An 18,802-nucleotide genomic window follows, 5' to 3' on the forward strand; every position below is an offset into this window, starting at 1 on the left:
GAGCGGTGGAAGCGAGAGAGCAGTTTGCCGAAGTGGTTCGTCCTCGACGGCTCACCAGCACGCTCTGAACAGCTCGTAGGAGTCTGCGCTGGCTTTGACAGGTCGGCAAGATGGCTCCTATGCCGCACAAGCTTCTTCCAGCGGCGATCCCGACCCTCCTTCTCATCCAACACCTCGCAACCTCGTCCCTCGACTCTCCCGAGCCCCACCTCGACCACCTCCTCGCTCTGGCGCTCGAGTGCACGCTCGAGACTGGTCCACCAGTGTCCCTGAAGGCCTGGCTGGGCAGGGCGAGGGGGGAAGACGCGAGTGAGGGATTGTTGGCGGTTGTCGACCATGTCGAGGGAGCGGTAAGTGTGCGGGGACGAGCATCTTTCGGTGGTCTGCGGGACACCGCGAGCTGACTGATGCATGCGGCCCTCGTGCTCATAGACTCGCCGGCTCGCAGCCGGAGGAATGCTTCATACCTTGAGCTGGTTGACATCCTGTGCGTCCCTTCGCCTCTCTTCTCATGTTTGTGTGCTGATGTATTTACTGTCACAGTACTAGAAGGCTTCTCGCTCGTCGCGCCGTCCGAAGACGACGAGGTGCGGCCTGCAATTCCCCTCCTTCGCATCCTCGCTGATTCACGCATTCACAGCTCGCCATGTCTACCGATCCACCGCCTCTCCTCCGCTCCTCCCACCTCGGCATGTACATCCGGCGACTAGGTATCGTGCTCTCGAAGCTCACCTTCGAGGAGACTTGCGCGTGGTGGAAAGACTTTGTGAGATGGATGGAGGGAGAGAAGGCGGGAAAGAGGCGCGAGGTGGATCCGTGAGTCTCGCCACTCTCGTTTCAATCAGCTCGTTTGACGAAGAGATGCGGCGCAGCTTCGCCAAGGCTCGGCTGCGGCAAGACTTCCACCTCTCGCGCGAACTCGTCCGGACCTTCGCAACGAATGGCAACGGCGAGTACGTTACCTCGCTTCCCGAGTCGTTCATGCATTCGTCCTGACATGTGTGTCGGCGTTCAGCGTCTCGCCTCAGCAAGCTCTCCTGCATCTTGCGCTCGTCGAGTACGAAGACGCAGGATTCGCAGAGGCTCGGATGGTACGTCGCCGTCAGTCCAGCTTGGCAGCTCGACTGACGCTTGTATCTTCCTTTGCAGGCCCTGGACGAGGCGACGCATATCGCTCGAACGGTGGTGGACAAGGCATGCCTCGCTGAGTGCACCAGGTGCGGTTGTCCGTGCTTCTCCCTCCAGTCGCTTAGGGACTGACCTTTGCCTCCGACTTCAGTCTGCGCGCACGTCTTGACGCAGCTTCCCCGCCAGCTGCGCAAGCCGCAGAAGGCCAAGCGACCGCCTCGGAAGCGAACGAGCTGGCCGCCGACTCGCCGCACGACTTGCTCTGGGAGATTGAGCGTAGAAGGCGGAATGTACGTAGCTCACGTCTAGAACTACGACGGATGAAGCTGACGCCGGGTCACACAGGGCGACCCCATCGACTCCCTCTTCCCCCTCCTCTACACCTCCCAAGCATCCTACCAATCCTACCTTTTCCCTCCAGTTCCTCCTCCACCCACCACTCGTCAGCCGCAAGACGAAGCGGAGAAGGAGAAGAAGAAGGCGCAGAAGTTGGCGGGCGAGCCGGATCCGGATTGGGAGACGGGGTGGCACGCAGCGGCGGCTGGGTTGTGGGAAGAGATGGGTGAGTCATGCATCAACAGCCGTTTCAGTCCATGAGCTTTAGGGCCCCCGACTGATGTACGAGATCGCTGTCACCAACAGGCATCGACTCGCTCGCTGAACTGCACGAATCGCTCGCCCTCGAATTTATCGACCCGCTCAAACCAAGCTGGGACACCAAGCTCTCCATCCTCTCTCGGCAAGCGCAGAGGGTACGCTTCGTTCCCGCCTCGTCGTCAATGCGCGTCGGGCTGATCCGTCGCTCTGCGCTCGCAGCTCTCCTCGCAGAATCGGCATGCGGCAGCCCTCCAACTCCTGCTCACTGCCGTTGACACGCGCGAGAAGCGCGAAGGGATGGGTTTAAAAGAGGTGAGGGAGTGGCGGGAGATGGTGTGGACCGTTGAGCGGGACTGGGCAAGAAGGGCGTGAGTTCCGGCGTCAAGTTGGTTTGCCCTTGCGGGGTGGTATCGCTGATCTGCTTGGTGTTGTTGATTTTCAGCGGCAGGAAACACGACGAGCAAGCTGCGCAGCGGTTTCTCAGCCGGCCAACTCTCTCGGCAAATTCCGACGAAGTCAGTCTTCGTGTCGCTCGACTGGGACCTCAGCTGATGCGTTCGTTCGCAGGACGCACCCCTTCATACCCGCCTCTCGCAGGCCTACACAACCCACCACCGCGCCACTCAAGCTCTCTCGACCCGCACCCGCCTCACTTCTCTCCTCGACTTGATCGAGCTTCGCCTCGCTTCCGCCGGCCCAGGCGCGACCGCCGAAGCCGAGCGAGGACTGCAGGAGCTGGAGAAAGTGTGGGTCGAGGTGCTTGCGTTGCAAGAGGAGGGTGAGGGAGAAAGCGAGGAGTTGAGCAGGGCGAGGGAGGTCAAGGCGACGCTGGAGATTGTGCTGAGTGCAGGAGAGGGTGAGTCTGGTCTGATGTTTGCTTTGCTGCCACGAGATGCGATGGCGCAGTGATTTCGTCAATCGTCGGCCTCGCTGACTGTCCCCTCTCTCGCAGACTCTCGACTTCCGCCGATTGTCGAAACCCTTGAAGGGTTTCTGCAGAGTACGCTTAGGTCCTGCACATCCTCTTCCCTTCCCTCTACTGACGAATCAATTCTTCGTCAGACTACCTCCGCCTCTCGCTCCTCCCGTCCGTCCTCCGCGTCCTCGACACGCTCACCCGCCTCGCCGACCACTTACACCTCGCCGCCACGGACGCCAGTCAGTCCACACAATGGCGACAGCGAAGAGACCAGTTTGCAACGCGGTGGATCGAGCTGGACGATGCACTGGCCGCTGGGACGGGCATCGAGCAGGACGAGCTGTCATCGAAGGAGCGTTGGGACAAGCTCGCTCGCATCGTCGAGCAGGTGACGAAGGCTGTCGAGATCAGTATTCGGTAGTGCAACGCAGCGCGCGTCTCTCTGGCTTGCGGACGCCTGCACGAGGATAAACGGCTTGGAAGAGGCGATTTACAGGACGGTGGTGCGGAGGCAATGCGGATGCGGCGTGGGGGCGTGCAAAGGGTATGTGAAAGACAACAGTGCGCGAATATCGTTGCGCGGAAAGAGGGAGGCGAGGCGAGTCTACCGGGGCATGTTGGCGCGGGCGAGGTGGTAGTTGATGGACGACACCCGAGGCTTGCCCTTAGGCATCTGTGGCATGGCAAGACAGTTCTCGTCAGCTTCAGCGCGGCCCTCCCGTCCCTGCGAGCCTCGCGAACGCACCGGCTTGCGCATGCACTCCTGCAGCCGCAACATGGCCTCGCGGCACTCGCGCCCGCTGGTGAGGTCGCCGCTGCTCGCCCAGCAGCCAAGCATGGTGGTGAGCTCGAGCGCGCACGGCGCAACGTGGGCCTGCTTGCGGGGTTTGACCTTGTACTGGTGGTCGGGAGGTGGAGCGACGGAAACGAACGGTCAGCTCGGGCTCGTTCGCGCGCGAGTGAGTGGACTGTACGCACCTTGTGAATGTGCATCCTGGCAGCCGCGAGTCCTCCCGAGCGAGCGAGTGCGAGTCGGCGTGTCCAGTGTTCGCCGACGAGCTGAGACCGCTGGTCAACCTCCCGCCTCTCATTGCTCTCGTGCTCAGACTGCTTCTGCTGGATCATTGACGAGCCAGTGTTACTCTATCGACTCGTACAAGCGCACCCCGACTCGTCCCGCGCGGCCAGCCCACCTCCTTCACCTCATCTCGCTTCCCACCCCCGCCACCTCTCCCTAGCCCACAATGTGCGTTAACTCCGCTTGCTGGGGATCCGGGACACTGAGCTAACCCGCTGCACCCCCCAGGCCCCAGAACGAGTACATCGAAGAGTCCATTCGCGTGCGTTCACCTCGACTCGCTTGCATAGCCCCCTCCATTAGCTCACCTCGCTCTCCTCCCGCAGCGCAATGGTCGCCGTCTCGACCACGAGGAGCGTAAGCGTAAGCGCGCAGCGCGTGAGGCGCACAAGGCGTCGCACGTCGCGCAGACGCTCCACGGACACAAGGCCAAGATGCTCCACCAGCGCCGCTACGCCGAGAAGGTTGCGATGAAGAAGACGATCAAGGCGCACGAGGAGCGTGATGTCAAGGCCAAGGACGCGTCGGCCATGCCCGAGGGCGCCCTCCCGACCTACCTCCTCGACCGTGAGGGCCAGAACGACGCGAAGGCGCTTTCGTCGGCGGTCAAGCAGAAGCGCAAGGAGAAGGCGGGCAAGTTTGCCGTGCCTTTGCCCAAGGTCAGGGGTATCGCGGAGGACGAGATGTTCAAGGTCATCAAGACGGGCAAGTCGAAGCGGAAAGGGTGGAAGCGCATGGTTACCAAGGCGACGTTTGTTGGCGAGGTGCGTCCGCGTCAATCTAGTCTGCTCTGCGTGTGCCGACAGCGTTGCTCGCGCAGGACTTTACCCGGAAACCGCCCAAACTCGAGCGATTCATCCGTCCGTCGGCGCTGCGAATGAAGAAGGCGAACGTGACACATCGTGCGTCCTTCTCAGTTCCGTGCTCTCTGCGTTTGACTGACGTCTTCTCTCGCAGCCGAGTTGAAGGCGACGTTCCAGCTGCCCATCATTGGCGTCAAGAAGAACCCGCAGTCGCCGATGGTAAGTCCGCTCCCGTCTTTCGGCGCTCCTTTCTCCCGCTTACATTCGCTTCCTCTGCAGTACACACAACTTGGTGTCATTACCAAGGGTACCGTTATCGAGGTCAACGTTTCGGTATGTTCGTCTCCGCCTTCCCGGCTCCCGCCGGCTGACCTCGCTTTCTGCAGGAACTTGGTCTCGTCACTGCTGGCGGCAAAGTTGTTTGGGGAAAGTACGCGCAGGTTACGAACAATCCTGAACTTGACGGGTGCTGCAACGCACTCCTTCTTACGTGATTTTTGCGCGGAAAAAGTGTTGGAAACACGCGGAGGAGGACGACCTGCGTCGTTATAGCGGACGCACCTCGGCCCCTGACACCCGTCGTCTTCCGCCTCCACTTCCCGCACCACATTTCCGTCTACACCCCCCGCCTACGACTTTCAGCACTCCCTACCGCGACCGCCAGCGGTTGTCATTCTCAGTTGTCCCCGGTTTCCTGAGCTGTACCTCTCTCCTTCCACTTTCTTTCCCACTACTGCGGCATGTTATACCATCACAGCATCGTTCTCCACATTTCTGGCTGCGCAAGAAGAGCGAGACGGCGAGAGCAGAGCGATTGCGAGGAGAGTAGGATCTGCTGCGGCAAAGATTCTCCGCTCACCAGCTGCAATGCCCGCCCGTCCCCTTCGACGCCCTCAATGTCAAGTCACCGTCGGCGCCGCGGGAAGCGGTCATCACCCTTCAGGCGGCTGTCGAGCGAAGATAGAGACTTTCTCGCCCCAGGCGCCTGCTCTGCCCAACTCACGCTCACGACGTCCAACGAATCAGACGAACCATGCATTGCGACCGCGAGAGGAACCGACAAAAGTCACATGTCCCTGAATCCTCTCCTTCTGACGGAGCGGCTTGAGGAAGTCGAGGATCTCGCGCAGGCCCGCCTCGTCGCCAAACTGCAGGAGCTGCTCGCTGTAACGGGTCGTCCAGTCGACACTCGCGCGGATCGAGTCCATCAAGGCTGCGGGAGGCTTCGGGACCCTCGCCCGAGGGGTGTTGCCGACGAGAAGGTCGATGTGCTGCGGCCGCTCCACCTCGAGGGAGACATCGTGCTTGTCGCACCATTGTTGCAGCTTGTCCTCGTTCTTTGTGGCGAAGTGCGAGGGTAGGACGAGGCAGAGCTCCGCGTCTTTCGGGAGGCCGGGGCCGGGTGGCAGCGTCTCGGCCAAGTCGACAACCGCCTGTGTCGTTGAGATGATGAAGAAAGAGACCGCGCCGAGTTGCGGAAGCTGAAGGTGCGGAAGAATGCGCATGATCTGCAAAGGGCCCACAAGGTCGAGGTACTTGAGCTCCGGCAGATTGAAAGTAGAGTCCGCTTGGATGTCCCCGAAGTTGACGTCGTGCGCCGTGTAGATTGCGAGATGTATCAGCTGCGGCATGGCCTTCCTGGCGAAATCGAAGACCTTGATCGAGCGAGCGCTAACTTTGAAGGTGCGCAGCGCTGGGAACTGCAGCTCCGGCACCCAGTCGTCGATATCAGCAAACCAGGTAATCTCAGCGCTTGATGAGTCAACCAAATTCAGCGAGGTCAAGCTCGTGAACTTGCGCGCAATCTGCGCGAGCCCTTCCGCCGGTCTGACGCTCCATCGGTACATGGTTGTCCCGCAATCAATGCCCTTGAGGCGAACGAGCGACCCCGGGTGCGAGAAGATCGAGAGCCAAGCCGTAACGGGCGTGACGAGCTTGTTGTAACTGCGGATTATCAGGACTTTGATGCGCGGGCGGTTGGCCTCGAAAGCCTCTTGCGCGAGTTGGCGCGCGGCGCACAAATCGGCGGTGGACCCATAGTGTTGCGCGTAGTCGGGCGAGATTGGCAGCATCGCCGGGACGTCGAGTTGCGAGAGGTTGGCGAGCTGGGGCAGACGCTCGGCAGCTGCGAAGAAGTCGGTCTCGCCGGTCTCGCGCAGGTCGAGTCGCTTGATCCCGTCGAGCATGGCTTGCGTAATGCGGCCGAAGCGGAAGATAGGCTTCGAGAAGTACGAAGGCTTGGCGACCTGGAGAGCGGTGAGTCAGCAGCGGACCTCTCGCGAAAGACAAGCGGACGAGGAAGAACGCACCGGGCAGAGAAGCGGAAGACAAAGCTCGCGCAATCGCTTGTTCTGGATCGAGAGGGCGTTGACGCCGCGGCCGTACCACCAGCTGACGGTGCCCGGGTCGGCGCGCACCTCTTCGTTCTCGTCGTCGCTCTCGCCGTGATAACGCACTCTCCTCGAAGTCGGCAATGACGCCGAGCGGGCAATGCTGTCCTTCCTGAAGCACTTGTCCTGGAAGGCGACCATCAATACGATGTGCTTGAGCAGCTCGGTCGGCAACCTGTCAAAGTGGCATGGGGAAGGCGGCGGCGCGGGCATGTCGGGGATGGAAGCGGGAGAGGAGAAGTCGAGGGAGGCCATGCGGGCGGACGCAACTGAGCGACGTCGACTCGAAGAGCTTCTGGCAGTGACTTTGCAAGCAGCAGCACTATTCAGGCGCAGCGAGCGCGACCGGAAGTGAACGGGAGGAGGGAGAGAGGCAGAGACGAGTCTCTCGCTCTCGCAACTCGCTCGAGTCGGACTGTGCACCTTGCTGAGCTGCTTATAAGGCCCCATTGTATCGTCTCAACCGGCCGGTGACCACCTTCACCGCCTTCGCCCAGTCGTCTCCTCCTCATCGCAGTCGCGACTGGCGGGTTCGCTTCCTACCCTTCACAACGCTTCGCAGGGATAGCTTGCCAGCGCTGAAGGCTCCTTTCTATCCATTGAACGTGCTCGAGCTTCGACGGACGGTCCACCTGATACCTCTCCGCCCCCCTCCCGCGCCATGTCCTCCTCGAAAGAATCGTCCCCGAACAGCGATGCCGGTGCGCGGGACGGGCTGCAAAGCTCGCCAAAGCACCGACTCGAAGCGCTGCCGGCCGAGCTGCTCAAGCTCATCATCTTGCTCGTCAAGGAACAAGACGAGCGTCTCGAAATCGTCGCCCATACCGTGTTCTCGCCTCCTTGGCGCACAATAGTGCGAGGGAATGGACTCAGCGCCTTGTCCTCGACGTCCAGACGGCTGCGCGAAGCCGCCCTCCCGTTCATGCGCGAGGTGCGCTACCAGTCATTTCCCTCGCTCGTCCTTCGTACTGAACCCTCCAATTCCAGGTCGTCCGTCCACGCCAGCTCACGCACCCACTTTTCCAGCTTGGCGCTCTCCCCCCGGCACTTCTTAGCGGTGTGCGCAAAGTCAATTGCTCTGCCATCAAGCGCGAAACGCTCGCTTCCCTCGTCGCCGGTCTCAGCGTGTTGCCCAACCTCGAAGCAATCGACATTAGCAATGACACTATGTTGTCTCTCACTCGACCACGGTCTTCGGCAGAGGTGGCGGGTTACGGCACTGCCCGCGAGCTTGCAGAAGTTCCGGGCGAGGTCATCAAGAACGCCTTTCGACGCTTTCGCTCGCGTTGGCGCTCAGTCACGTACTTGTACGCGTCGGAGTCCAGGATGGAGCGCCAACTCGAGCCGTTCTGCGACCCGGCATCCATAATACGGCTCGAACTCTTCGAATTCACGCTGGCCGGCGCAAGCCCGCAGCCTCGGCTCGCAGCGCTCAGTCAGTACCGACACTTGACCTCACTGAGCCTGTGCTTCTGTGGCAACGAGATATCCCTCGTCACGGACGTCCCAAGCGTTGTCCAACTCCCCGCTCTGCGGTCGTTCGAGATCGGCGGGTACTACCCCGAAGTCATCCCACTGGCGCAGCAGATGGCGCCAAATGTCGTCGACTTGCGCATCGCTTTCCGTCGGTCCGACTTAGATGCCCCTCCCGTCGCTCTCCATCTGCCGCGTCTTCGCCGCCTGACGGTCGAGATGGCATGGCCGGCCGCCACCCTTCTGTACGCCTTCACCAAGTGCGAGCTCCAGTCTCTCAACTGGATCGAATACGGCCACGAAGACGAGATCTACGTCGACTCAGGCCAAACTCCTGCCGCCTTCGCCGTTCCCCTCGTCAGCGAACTCCCTGCCTCGCTTCGGACGATCACCTTTGAGCCGGACGACGGCCGCCTCTACCAAGGCATGGACAACGGCTGGTCGGACGACGACATCGCCGCGCTCGCCGCGAAGTGTGCCTCGCGAGGTGTTACCTTCGACGTCAAGCCTTATTCGCGCGTCAGGACCGGATATCGCGTGTTCACGGAGAAGCCGTTAAGCTGGGCGTCCAACGCAGAGGAGGTCTGCGAGAAGAAAGGGGCGTCATTGCGCGACCTCTTGGGATGGGCGACGAGGCGAGTCCGTTGGCTCGAGCAGACGGGCGACATTGCGGGCATGCGCGAGATGGTTGAGATGCTCACGGAACTCAAGCAGCGGCAGGTCCTCGAGGAGGCGTAGTGGAAGTGCAATGCGCGGATGTCGGAGCTGCACTTTTGCGCGAGCGAGCGAGCCAGGTTGCGAATAGCGAGAGAGTTGCCGCGAGTAGCGACAGACTTGCCCGCTTCTCCTCTCGGCGAGACGTCTTGCGAGCGAAGCGTATCCTGCTCAGTAAGAAGACATTCGCAACAGCTCGAAGAGGCGGGTAAAGGGAGAGAGCAAAGGCAAAAGGGGGTCACTCTACGTCTAACGCCACTCGGCCAAGAAGTGCGCCTTCGGGTCTTTAGGCTGTGTCGGCTGAGCGAGTCAGCACCCAGCAAGCGAGGTGACCAGACGGAGAGACGCACGATGTCGTTCAAGGCGGTCAGGGGACCGTTCGGCTCGCTGCCCTTCCTCGCGCTGTGAGGACCCGTCTTGGGCTCCTTTCCCGCTGCCAGGTCCTCGAGGATCTGGACCATCGACTCGGGTGTCAAGTCCTCCTGCGAACGGACAGCGTGAGCTTGAAGTAGACGGGAAGGAAAGGAGGAAACGCACGTAGAACTTGTCGTTGATCTGAACCATGGGCGCGTTCGAGCATGCGCCGAGGCACTCGACCTGCACGAAGCGTTTCATCAAATTAGCACAGCGCTCAGGAAAGCCTGACTGAGGGCCGCACCTCGAGCAAGGTGAACTTGTTGTCCTTCGAGGTCTCGCCAACCGAGATGCCGAGGTGGTTCTCAATCGCCCCGACAATCTTGTCCGAGCCGCATCCGCCGAGCATGCAGGGAGTCGTTGTGCAGATCTGGACAAAGTGCTCGCCGACCGGTTCCCTGTGAAGAAGAGGAGTAAGGATAAGCGGCTGATGGGTCGTGAGGAAGTCGCGGGAACGGACCGGTTGAACCTGCGGTCGCCAAAGGGTGTCAGCATGAACTTCAAGCGGACTGTAAGGGAGAGGGCGGGTACGCACATGGTGTAGAACGACGCAACCTCGTACACTCGCATCGGGGGCATCTCGAGGATCTCGGCGACGTGGTTCATGACAGAGATGCTCGTCCAGTTCTTGTTCTGCTTCTGTGCGACCTCGAGCAGGGGAATCACGGCCGCCTTCTTGTACTGAGGCGGGTACTTTGCGATGATCTGCTGGGCAATCTTCTGGTTCTCCGCGTTCAGCTTGAAGGGGATGTTGGGGTTGTTGTAGGACGAGTTTCGGTGCTGTTACACGCATGGCGAGCCAGAACCGCGGTCAGCCTGCGCCGTGACGAGCGATCGCACCGTGCCCGACTCTGCGACGAGGAGGAGAAGCGAGGACGCACGACCATAAGCGCGTCCGACCCCGCGCGCGCGGTGGACGAGAACTGGCGAGCCTGTCGGCTAAACAAGCGGGCAGCGTGCTTCATCGCAGCGGGTGGACGACTTGGTGAGGAGCAGAGGGCGAGCGGAATGAGGAATCGGCTCGCGAGGGTTGGCCGGCGTCGTCTCCAGCTCGCACGGGCTGTGGCTGCCAGGGAGTGCTTTGTGTGTGCTTCAGACTGCTAGCGCTCGCTACAGAACCGTCCAGCCGACTCCCGCGGCCGCCCCGTCTCGCTTGCTCCTCCTCGACCCGCACCGCTTCTCGACTCGCTCCAGTCCTCGTCACGGCCACTGACGGGGTCCAGCATGTCCGAATCGCTCGTGGAAGCCGCGCACAACTCGCCTACGTCGGGGAAGAGGACTCTGGTCGACCTCCCATCAGAGGTTCTCTCGCTGGTTTGCGCCGAAGCACGAAGGCAAGACGAGCGGTGGATCCAGAGCTCCTCCGAGTGGGACTGGGGTAAGTGGTCAGGTTGTCGCACACAGCTAACGGGGGCTGACGCGAAGCTCCCGCAGGCGACGAGCATCTCGGCCGCGGTGCCCGTCGGACGCTTGACCTTTCCAAGGCGAAGGGCCGTCGCGAGTTGTATGAACCCGGCGAGTGGCTTGGACGCTCGCTCTTCGCGCTCTCGCTCGTTTGCCGGCGGGTACGAGCAGCGGCTCGACCCTTCTTGTGCGAGGTGAGCCTTCATATCCTCCTCTGCCAAGTCGTAGCTTACAGCTTGCCTTGCAGAGCATTGACGAGTTCCACATCGGCAAGCCCGTCTTCCGCATTGGCGCCTTGCCGGCCTCGCTCGTCAACTGCGTCTCCCATCTCTCGATCGGTTCGGGAGGTGCGGCGGAACTTGTCAACGCCATCCAAGCCATCCCGATGCTCCCTTCTCTCACCCAGTTCACACTGAGTCTCTCCGTCCTCGGCGCCCACGACCCGATGCACTTCCTCCCGAGCACGGCCATTGATGCAGACCTCTTCGAAGCTCTCCGCGCTAGGCTCGCTTCGATCCCGCATCTCGCGTTCAAATACGTGACGGACGCTTTCCTGCCGATGGTGAAACGTTTCTTCAGCCCTGCGTTGCGGCACCTCGAGCTTCACTCGCAGGTATACTACGACGAGCTGACCGTGCAACTCGGCATCGTTATGAGATACGGCGGCAAACCTCCAGGCTTCTTCGACTTCTGGCCAAACCTGAAGAGTCTCGCGCTCAGCAGTGGCGCCCTCGGCGACTACATACTCGATCAACTTGTCGAGACTCACATTCGCCTCCCGAACTTGCGCATCGCCGACGTTTCGCTGTCGACTCTTCGCGCCGTACCTGTCATTGGTTGGGTCGCACCGAGCCTGACGGCGCTAAGCTTACGACTGCCTCATAGCAACGTTCCCATCGTCACCGTTACCGGTCATCCCGGAGCCTTCCAGCATGTCGAAACTCTCGAACTCTTCGGTCCGCGCGGACTGTCTTCCGCCGTTTCCTGCTTCTCGACTAGCTCACTGCGACATCTTTCAATCACGCTGTCCGACGCTGACAGCCCCGATCCGGGCACGCCTGCCGATTTCCTCCATCGCGAGTCGGCAGTACCCATCCCTCCCAACCTTCGCTCCGTCTCTCTCCACAACATCGCCTCCCCCCCGCCCATTGACTTCATCGCCTTCCGAAGCAGCCTCGAAGCGAGCAACGTCTCGCTCGCGGCGCGGCCGAGGGACTTGAAGCTGATTGCGGAGGACTGCGCGCTCAAGGACGAAGCGAACGAGCTCGCGATGAAGGGGGTTCGTCTGTGCCGTATCAGGGAAACGCTTCAGTGGGCTATGCGGCGCTCAGAGTGGTTGTCGGCGCTTGGCGATTGGAAGGGGCTCGACGAGCTCGAGTGGGCGTTGGAGAGGATGGGCGACGTTCAGGACCGGTTCGAGATGTAGTCGTTGTCCATCTGTCGCTTATAATGTCACAGCGACGTCAAGAACGAGCAAGTTAAGAACTCGACGGGGACCCGCGCCAGAGCGACTCGCTTGTTGCGCGCTCTCCCTCCCTTCGAACCATTGCTGCGTTCCGCGCGTCTGAAGATCGCTCAGCCCGCACTTAGTCCCGCAGGACCCGCTGCTCGTCCTCGGCAGTGCCTCGAATTTTCGACTACGACAGCTGCTGAGACTCACCGACACTACAACACATACGACGATCATGGCCGGCCTCAGCGCGCGGCGTTCTGTAAACAGCTCGCCAGGTTTCGACACCTCTGGTCACTCAAGTTCGAGGATGGTTCTCTCGCCAGCAACTGCGTCATGAGTACCCTTCCGATGGACGAGCTCAGTTTCCCGTCCTTGAGGATCCTCAGGATTGAGGTCAGTCGCGTCACGGACGTGCCGAAGATTAGTCAGCTCGCCCCTCAGCTCTCACACCTCTACCTGCCATCGTCCGTTGCCGACATCGTCGACGACCCTACTCCCACCGCTGCACCCCCTTCCGACTTCTTCATCCATATCCAGTACCTCGAACTCCATGGGCCACCGCTTCTCTCTGCTGCCCTCCGATACTTCGCCTCGTCGCCTCTGGAGTCCCTGCACATCCGCCTGAACGGCGGCGACCACTTTCAAGAGCGCGATCATCTCTTCGCTTCCGGACTCTCTTTCAACCTACCGGCGGCGTTGCGGGACGTATGGTTGACGGGCGCCGATCTACTGGCCGACGACGCACGGCGACTCTTCATCCAGCGCTGCGCCGCGATTGAGGGACACGTCGTCATCGACGACTTTTGCATTCCACGGCCGTCCGAGCCCGTGGCAGGAAGCCAGGCGGGCGAGACGACGGACGAACAAGACGCGGCTCGTATCATGGATGCGGGCGCCGCAGAATCCGAGATGCGGACCGACAAGGTTATGTGGATGGTCGACGCGCTGTGCAGTCGGGCGGACTGGCTCGTAGAGGTCAAGGACGATCATGCGCTGCGCAGCCTGGAGAAGGCGCTGAAGCTGGACAGGCTGTGAAACGATTGAACTTGGGTACATAGCAAGACTCGTGCGAGCGGTTCTCGGAGAGTTGCGGGATGCTATGGACCTTGTTACATTGCAAAACCGGAGACGCTGAACCCAAGATGAAAAGAAGAGGCTACAAATGCGCCGAACCATAATCAGCGCCTGTCCCGACATAGTGCTCAGGCCCTACCAACCCACCACCTCCGAACCAACCGCCCTCCTCGCACTGAACACGCCCTCGGGATCCCATGCCCTCTTCGCCTCCATCAACCTCTCGTAGTTTTCCGCGCCATACCAAACCTTCTGCCAGTCCGCCTCGTAGTAGTTACTCTCGGACGAGTAGGACGCCTGGGGTTGGCCGAGGGAGGAGGCGAGCGTGCCGAGGGCGAGGGTGTGAGAGGTTAGGTAGGTCGAAAGGGAGGAGATGGTAGAGGGAGGAGCGGAGGAGGGCCAGGAGATGGGGAGGTCGATGTGCCTGCGAACGCAATCGAGCTCGTCAATACGCGGTTCTGAAGTGGAGGAGAGAGGAAACGCGTAACGCACAGGAGAGCGGTCCTCCAGCCAGGATTGACAGACGAAGGGAAGTCCGGCTCCTTCTCGACCGCGCCGCCCGCCACTGCAAGCACCTCAACGTCAGCGAGATCCAAATGCTTATCGTACGAGCTCAGCGCACCGAGGTGAACGATCGCGGGACTCGGCGAGTCGGCGAGGAAATTGGCGAGATCGTCCGCTCGTTGCTCGACGACGTCCTTCGGGACTAGCCTGCTGCCAAGGAGAAGTGGAATACCGACTGCGTCGAGCGACTGAAGGGCGTTGGTGAACGCTGCGAGGTGAGAACAATCAGCCTGCGCTCGTCAAGAAGAGGCGAAGGTAGACGCACGACCGCTCCACAACTCGTACCACGACTTGGTCTCGACAAACTCCCAGTCAATGTCGATGTTCGGATCCGCGGCGGAAGCTTCGAAGATTGGCGTGAAGAGGTCCTTCGCGAGCTGGATGTTGTCGGAAGGGAGGATGTAGGCGAAGGGCGTAGGCTCCGGTTTCCGCTGCGCTCGACGACGAGTCAGCCGCGCTCCGGGACAACTGACGAGTGTTGGGTACACGCACGACGTAGGTGTATCCCGCGAACGGTCCGGCCTTGCTCAGCTTCGGCTGCAACTCCGTCCACCGCTTCACCATCTCCCTCCACGCCTGCTTCCCCTCCTCCTTACTCGCATCCGTTCCCTCCTTGAGCCCAAACGAACCAAAGACTCCGACGAAACCAGCGGGCGGGACGTGCGCTTTGAAGGCCGTTTCGAGGACGACGCAGAAGGAGGATCCGCCGCCTCGGAGGGCGGTGAAGAGCGTGGGGTTTTGGTAGGGCGAGCAACGGAGGATGGTGCCGTTTGCGGTGACGACGGTGAATTCGAGGACGTCTGCGTTGAGGACCGTCAGATACGAAGCGGAAGGGGAGTGGGAAGGGAGACGCACTGTCGGCTGCGAGTCCATGCAAAGGCGCAAGCGGTCCATGTCCGCCTCCTAGAACGAATCCACCGCCCGCACCCACAGTCTGGCTCACCCCGCCCGTCACGACCACTCCCGCCTCGTCCGCCGCCTTGTACAGATCTCTCACGATGCTTCCCGCGCCCGCAATGAGCGCTGGAACTCCCTGCGTCCCTTCTGGTGCTCCGGCGGGTACGAACTCCCTCTCGAAACGGGAGTGGTTCAGCCGCCTTGTCCAAAGGGTGAACGACCCTTCGTCCGAAGAGCGGCCGAGGTAATCGTGTCCTGTACTCTTGACCCGCAAGCGGAGGCGGTTCTCCCATGCGAAGGAGACGGCTGATGAGACGTCGGAGGGGGTGTGCGCTTCGAGGACGTAGGCGGGGGTGCGGTCGATGGGAAGGGAGGAGGAGTTGGTCGGTGCGGAAGTTGACGTCCGGGAGGGATCGTCGGGGATGAGGCCTTGGCCGGTTCTATCGACATCGAGCAAGGGCAATTAGTCTCTTGAGGAGAAGACATGGAGAGCTTGAGCGACGGAAACGCACTCAAAGTTGAGGAACATGACACCGGCAGGTTGTTCGAGTCGCCAATCCGCGTCCGCACACTGCGGCTGAACACAGGGGAGAGGTCCATCTGGTCGAATGAGTCGTCCAGCAACAGAAGCGTTCAAAGCGGACCAGGCGTCGAGTGAGGGCCAGCACGGTTGCGAGGGGACACAGTAAGGGAACATTCCGGCGGCGACGCCTGGCGCGGCGAGGGGCTGCGAGACGGGTAGGAGGAGAGCAGGAGAGCAGTCACAGCGAGCAAGAGCCGGCGTCGAGCGAGCACAGACCGTGAGCGAGGACGAGCAAGGTGTTCGATGGTCGAGGGAAAGTGAGCGGGAACGGGACGAGGAAGAGGCGAGCGGTCAGCACGGCGGTACCAAGCTAGAGTGTAGGTAAGGACTGACTATCTGCGTGCCCGCCATCGTCGAGTCTGTCGTTGGGGTCGTCGTCGAGGAGAACGGAGCGGGAGCGGGAGCGGGAGCGGTTCCCCTTGGACCTGGTCCCCGCACGATTTGGATTCACGCTACGACGCGTTCAAGGCGCGTGTGAGCTTGTTTGCGGGATTGTAAACAGAACCAGGCGACACTCGCCTCCTCGACCAAACAACCCCTCGCTCACATCGACACACACGCTAATCTGCTTGCTGGACTCGCTGGACTGGCTCAAGGACTCGCTGGGACACTTGCTGGAACCGAAAGACCCGCCCGCCCGAGTCCACTGACCGTCGTCGCCCAACTCGTCGTCCTCATCGCTCGCACTCGCCCAGGAGCGCCATGGCGACAGCGACGACGCCCAACTCGCACCGCCAGGCCACTCAGTCGCACAACAGCCGCACACACAGCGTGCGCACCGTCTCGTGCGCCCAGCTCGCGCCAGACAGTCGACCCCCAGCCCCGCCCTTCGTCGAACAGCAACTCCGATTCGTGCAGGCGCTCGGCGGCGGAGCGAACGACGTGGGACCGACGTCTGTGCCAATGCAGACCTCACGCATCGATGGCAGGACGGTAGTGGCGGCAGCAGCAGCGGCGGCGGCAGAGTCCCGCAAACGAGCAGCTGTCGAGCAGGACGACACTCGCTCGCCTGATGCGGGAGACAAGCGACAGGCAAAGCGGTCTCGCGGTCCGAACCCTCTGGCGGCACTCTCGGTGAATGCGGCGACGGGAGGTGTGGAGAAAGGGGCGACGGACGGCACGAAGCGCAAGTCGCGCAAGACGTACGCCGGCGCAGAGAAGGAGAAGCTCCAGCACGAGTCGCAGCAGTGGCGCGCCAAGTACCGCAAGGCGTTCCCGTCGTTCACCTTCTACTTTGACGCGATCGACGACTCGACAAAGGCGTCCCTCAGCGCCGCCGTCAAGAAGCTCGGAGCGGTGCGTTCCCGTCCGTTCGCTCCGTGGCTGGCTTCGAAGACTGACTCGCGCTTGGTGTACTCGTGTAGTCGGTCGACAATTTCTTCTCGAAAAAGGTGACCCACGTCGTCACCTCCCGCCCTCTCCCCTCGACCTCCGGCAAGGAGAACGACGGTGCGTCGGCGTCAAAAGCGAGCACATCGGCCTCCGCATCGACGAGTCGCTCCAAGAAGTCGTCTGCGCGGAGTCCAAAGACGTACGAGCTTCCGAACGGACAAAAGTTGTGGCCGTGAGTCTTCCCCTTCTGCGCAAATCGCCGTCGCAAGCTGATGATCGTCCGCGCCGACAGCCTCGCCAACGCAACCGACCACGACAAGAACCCGTTCATCGACTCGCAGGACATCCTGTCCAAGGCGCTCGACTTTGGCCTGAAAGTCTGGGCGAGCGAGAGTGCGTTCCGCGTCCAGTCCCTTCCTCCCATCCCCGCTGACTTGGTGATGCCCGCCTTGCAGAGCTCCAGCTCATCATCGACCGCATCAACCATGCCTCGCCGAACAAGGACAAAGCCTCCCTTTCGCGCGACCCGTCCCTCCCAACCCTTCTGCGCGACGAACAGCTCTACGGCACACGAGAGCGCGACCCGCTCGTCGCCCGCGCGGATATGCACTACTTCCCCTCGACCAAATCGTACCTCCTCGTCGAAGACTCGACGGGCGAACACCGTCCCATCGTCGTGAAGGAGTACGAGCGGCCGAGGAAGAACGAGGTCCCGAGTTGGCCGGTCCTTTGGGGTGGGATTGAGGGTCGCACGGGGTTCTATCACTACGACGGACCGGAAATCACGTACGAAAGGAGGGTCCCGCCTCGGCCTGCTCCTCCACCCGCTGCGACGAGCGGAAAGGCCGGCGGGTTCGGCTCGACTGCTGCGCGTGCCGTCGCTCCGAACCTTCGCCGCACCGTCTCGCTCCAGAACGTCGCGCGCGGACAACAAGCGGCCTACGGCTACCCAGGGTACGAGCCCGCTGGTCGCCGCGACTCGTACATCGCCGCGTCCGGAAACAGCCAGATCATCACGTCCAACATCCAGTCTGCGACGTCGACGGCTGCGAGGTCCGGCGCTGCGCAGGCCAATCGCTTTGGGAATCCCTACGTCGACAAGCGGCTCGCGGTCTTGTCGAACCGCACCGTCTCGGTCGCGGGCGGCAGTATCCTCGGCAGCGGGTCGACGGCTGGTGGGAGCGGCGGCGTCGCGAGCGGTAGCGCAGCAGGGAGCGGCGGACGCCTCGCCGCCCTCAAGCGCAGCGAGCGACCTGGCGCTCTCAAGCGCAGCCTCTCCGTCGACGGCCACCTCGCGCGCGTCCCGAACCCTCCAGTGCGCGACGAGCCGAAGAAGGCAGGGTACTGCGAGAACTGCCGCATCAAGTACGACTGCTTCAGGGAGCACGTTCGCAGTTCGAAGCATCGCCGGTTCGCGCTCAACCCGAAGAACTGGGCGGACCTCGACAGGTTGCTCGAGCGGATCGCACGCAAACCCCTTGAGGCGGGCGAGTGGGACCGCGGCGAGGATGGCGCGTCGAGCGAATTGGCAGCCGACGAGGGGGAGTACGAGGATTCGGGCTACTTCGACGCTAGCCTCCTTGCCGGCGATGCGGAGGACTGCGAGGACGACTCGGCACAGGACGAGGGCGACGAGGACGAGGTCATGGACGAGGGAGAAGAGGAGGACGAGAGCTCGAAGCCGCTCGAGGCTCAGGTTCTCGCGCAGGCCGTGCGCGCCTAGACGGGCGCCGGCATCAACTCCTCGATTTCGCCCACCTCGCATCGGCTCTCTCTCTCTCCCATCGACGTCGCCTTCATCCCTTCGTCTAGCCTCCCCTCCTCACGCTGCATACCCACCGTCACGGAACTCTTCCCTTCCACCTTTTTGAGCATCTACCCCTTCCGTTTTGCATACCCATCCTCTCGCCTTTGCTGCTAGTTTTCCCTTTCACACAACCCACGACTCTTCGCTTTCTCGCATCATCCCTTGTCGCATC

At 61.8% G+C, this 18,802-nt stretch overlaps 9 protein-coding genes across 9 annotated transcripts; 5 read left to right on the forward strand and 4 right to left on the reverse strand.

Annotated features, from left to right (window-relative positions):
* Nucleotides 1–110: 110 nt before the first annotated feature.
* On the forward strand, nucleotides 111–3,065 carry RHTO_06234 (uncharacterized protein; the record flags this gene model as incomplete). The annotated part of the gene is made up of 15 exons (XM_016419895.1): nucleotides 111–350; nucleotides 433–487; nucleotides 544–587; nucleotides 641–816; nucleotides 873–953; nucleotides 1,016–1,091; nucleotides 1,150–1,217; nucleotides 1,280–1,418; nucleotides 1,474–1,690; nucleotides 1,771–1,880; nucleotides 1,945–2,093; nucleotides 2,168–2,240; nucleotides 2,293–2,581; nucleotides 2,678–2,725; nucleotides 2,788–3,065. The coding sequence occupies 15 exons, from the start codon at nucleotides 111–113 to the stop codon at nucleotides 3,063–3,065; spliced, it is 2,043 nt and encodes a 680-aa protein (XP_016275349.1).
* A 183-nt stretch (nucleotides 3,066–3,248) lies between these two features.
* On the reverse strand, nucleotides 3,249–3,769 carry RHTO_06235 (mitochondrial ribosomal protein subunit Mrp10; the record flags this gene model as incomplete). Its single annotated transcript, XM_016419896.1, has 3 exons — nucleotides 3,249–3,317; nucleotides 3,390–3,542; nucleotides 3,623–3,769. 3 exons carry the CDS (start codon nucleotides 3,767–3,769, stop codon nucleotides 3,249–3,251), a joined length of 369 nt encoding a protein of 122 aa, XP_016275350.1.
* Nucleotides 3,770–3,888: 119 nt separating this feature from the next.
* Nucleotides 3,889–5,019, forward strand: RHTO_06236 (ribosomal protein S8e/ribosomal biogenesis NSA2 family protein; the record flags this gene model as incomplete). Its single annotated transcript, XM_016419897.1, has 7 exons — nucleotides 3,889–3,890; nucleotides 3,951–3,984; nucleotides 4,049–4,486; nucleotides 4,543–4,624; nucleotides 4,680–4,744; nucleotides 4,805–4,858; nucleotides 4,912–5,019. Coding segments are annotated over 7 exons (783 nt in total).
* Nucleotides 5,020–5,547: 528 nt separating this feature from the next.
* Nucleotides 5,548–7,170, reverse strand: RHTO_06237 (uncharacterized protein; the record flags this gene model as incomplete). Its single annotated transcript, XM_016419898.1, has 2 exons — nucleotides 5,548–6,771; nucleotides 6,835–7,170. The coding sequence occupies 2 exons, from the start codon at nucleotides 7,168–7,170 to the stop codon at nucleotides 5,548–5,550; spliced, it is 1,560 nt and encodes a 519-aa protein (XP_016275352.1).
* A 406-nt stretch (nucleotides 7,171–7,576) lies between these two features.
* On the forward strand, nucleotides 7,577–9,126 carry RHTO_06238 (uncharacterized protein; the record flags this gene model as incomplete). Its single annotated transcript, XM_016419899.1, has 2 exons — nucleotides 7,577–7,846; nucleotides 7,903–9,126. 2 exons carry the CDS (start codon nucleotides 7,577–7,579, stop codon nucleotides 9,124–9,126), a joined length of 1,494 nt encoding a protein of 497 aa, XP_016275353.1.
* Nucleotides 9,127–9,351: 225 nt separating this feature from the next.
* Nucleotides 9,352–10,481, reverse strand: RHTO_06239 (NADH dehydrogenase (ubiquinone) flavoprotein 2; the record flags this gene model as incomplete). Its single annotated transcript, XM_016419900.1, has 7 exons — nucleotides 9,352–9,393; nucleotides 9,453–9,584; nucleotides 9,640–9,699; nucleotides 9,761–9,914; nucleotides 9,977–9,985; nucleotides 10,052–10,296; nucleotides 10,398–10,481. 7 exons carry the CDS (start codon nucleotides 10,479–10,481, stop codon nucleotides 9,352–9,354), a joined length of 726 nt encoding a protein of 241 aa, XP_016275354.1.
* Nucleotides 10,482–10,740: 259 nt separating this feature from the next.
* On the forward strand, nucleotides 10,741–13,408 carry RHTO_06240 (uncharacterized protein; the record flags this gene model as incomplete). Its single annotated transcript, XM_016419901.1, has 4 exons — nucleotides 10,741–10,894; nucleotides 10,951–11,114; nucleotides 11,168–12,333; nucleotides 12,379–13,408. 4 exons carry the CDS (start codon nucleotides 10,741–10,743, stop codon nucleotides 13,406–13,408), a joined length of 2,514 nt encoding a protein of 837 aa, XP_016275355.1.
* Nucleotides 13,409–13,582: 174 nt separating this feature from the next.
* On the reverse strand, nucleotides 13,583–15,842 carry RHTO_06241 (FAD linked oxidase; the record flags this gene model as incomplete). Its single annotated transcript, XM_016419902.1, has 8 exons — nucleotides 13,583–13,871; nucleotides 13,940–14,012; nucleotides 14,070–14,219; nucleotides 14,277–14,442; nucleotides 14,504–14,811; nucleotides 14,867–15,348; nucleotides 15,421–15,635; nucleotides 15,825–15,842. 8 exons carry the CDS (start codon nucleotides 15,840–15,842, stop codon nucleotides 13,583–13,585), a joined length of 1,701 nt encoding a protein of 566 aa, XP_016275356.1.
* A 351-nt stretch (nucleotides 15,843–16,193) lies between these two features.
* On the forward strand, nucleotides 16,194–18,546 carry RHTO_06242 (regulatory subunit for Cdc7p protein kinase; the record flags this gene model as incomplete). The annotated part of the gene is made up of 4 exons (XM_016419903.1): nucleotides 16,194–16,787; nucleotides 16,856–17,055; nucleotides 17,116–17,216; nucleotides 17,279–18,546. 4 exons carry the CDS (start codon nucleotides 16,194–16,196, stop codon nucleotides 18,544–18,546), a joined length of 2,163 nt encoding a protein of 720 aa, XP_016275357.1.
* Nucleotides 18,547–18,802: the final 256 nt, after the last annotated feature.

This window comes from Rhodotorula toruloides (genome assembly GCF_000320785.1).
Source record: "Rhodotorula toruloides NP11 unplaced genomic scaffold Scaffold4, whole genome shotgun sequence".
NCBI lineage: Eukaryota > Fungi > Basidiomycota > Microbotryomycetes > Sporidiobolales > Sporidiobolaceae > Rhodotorula > Rhodotorula toruloides.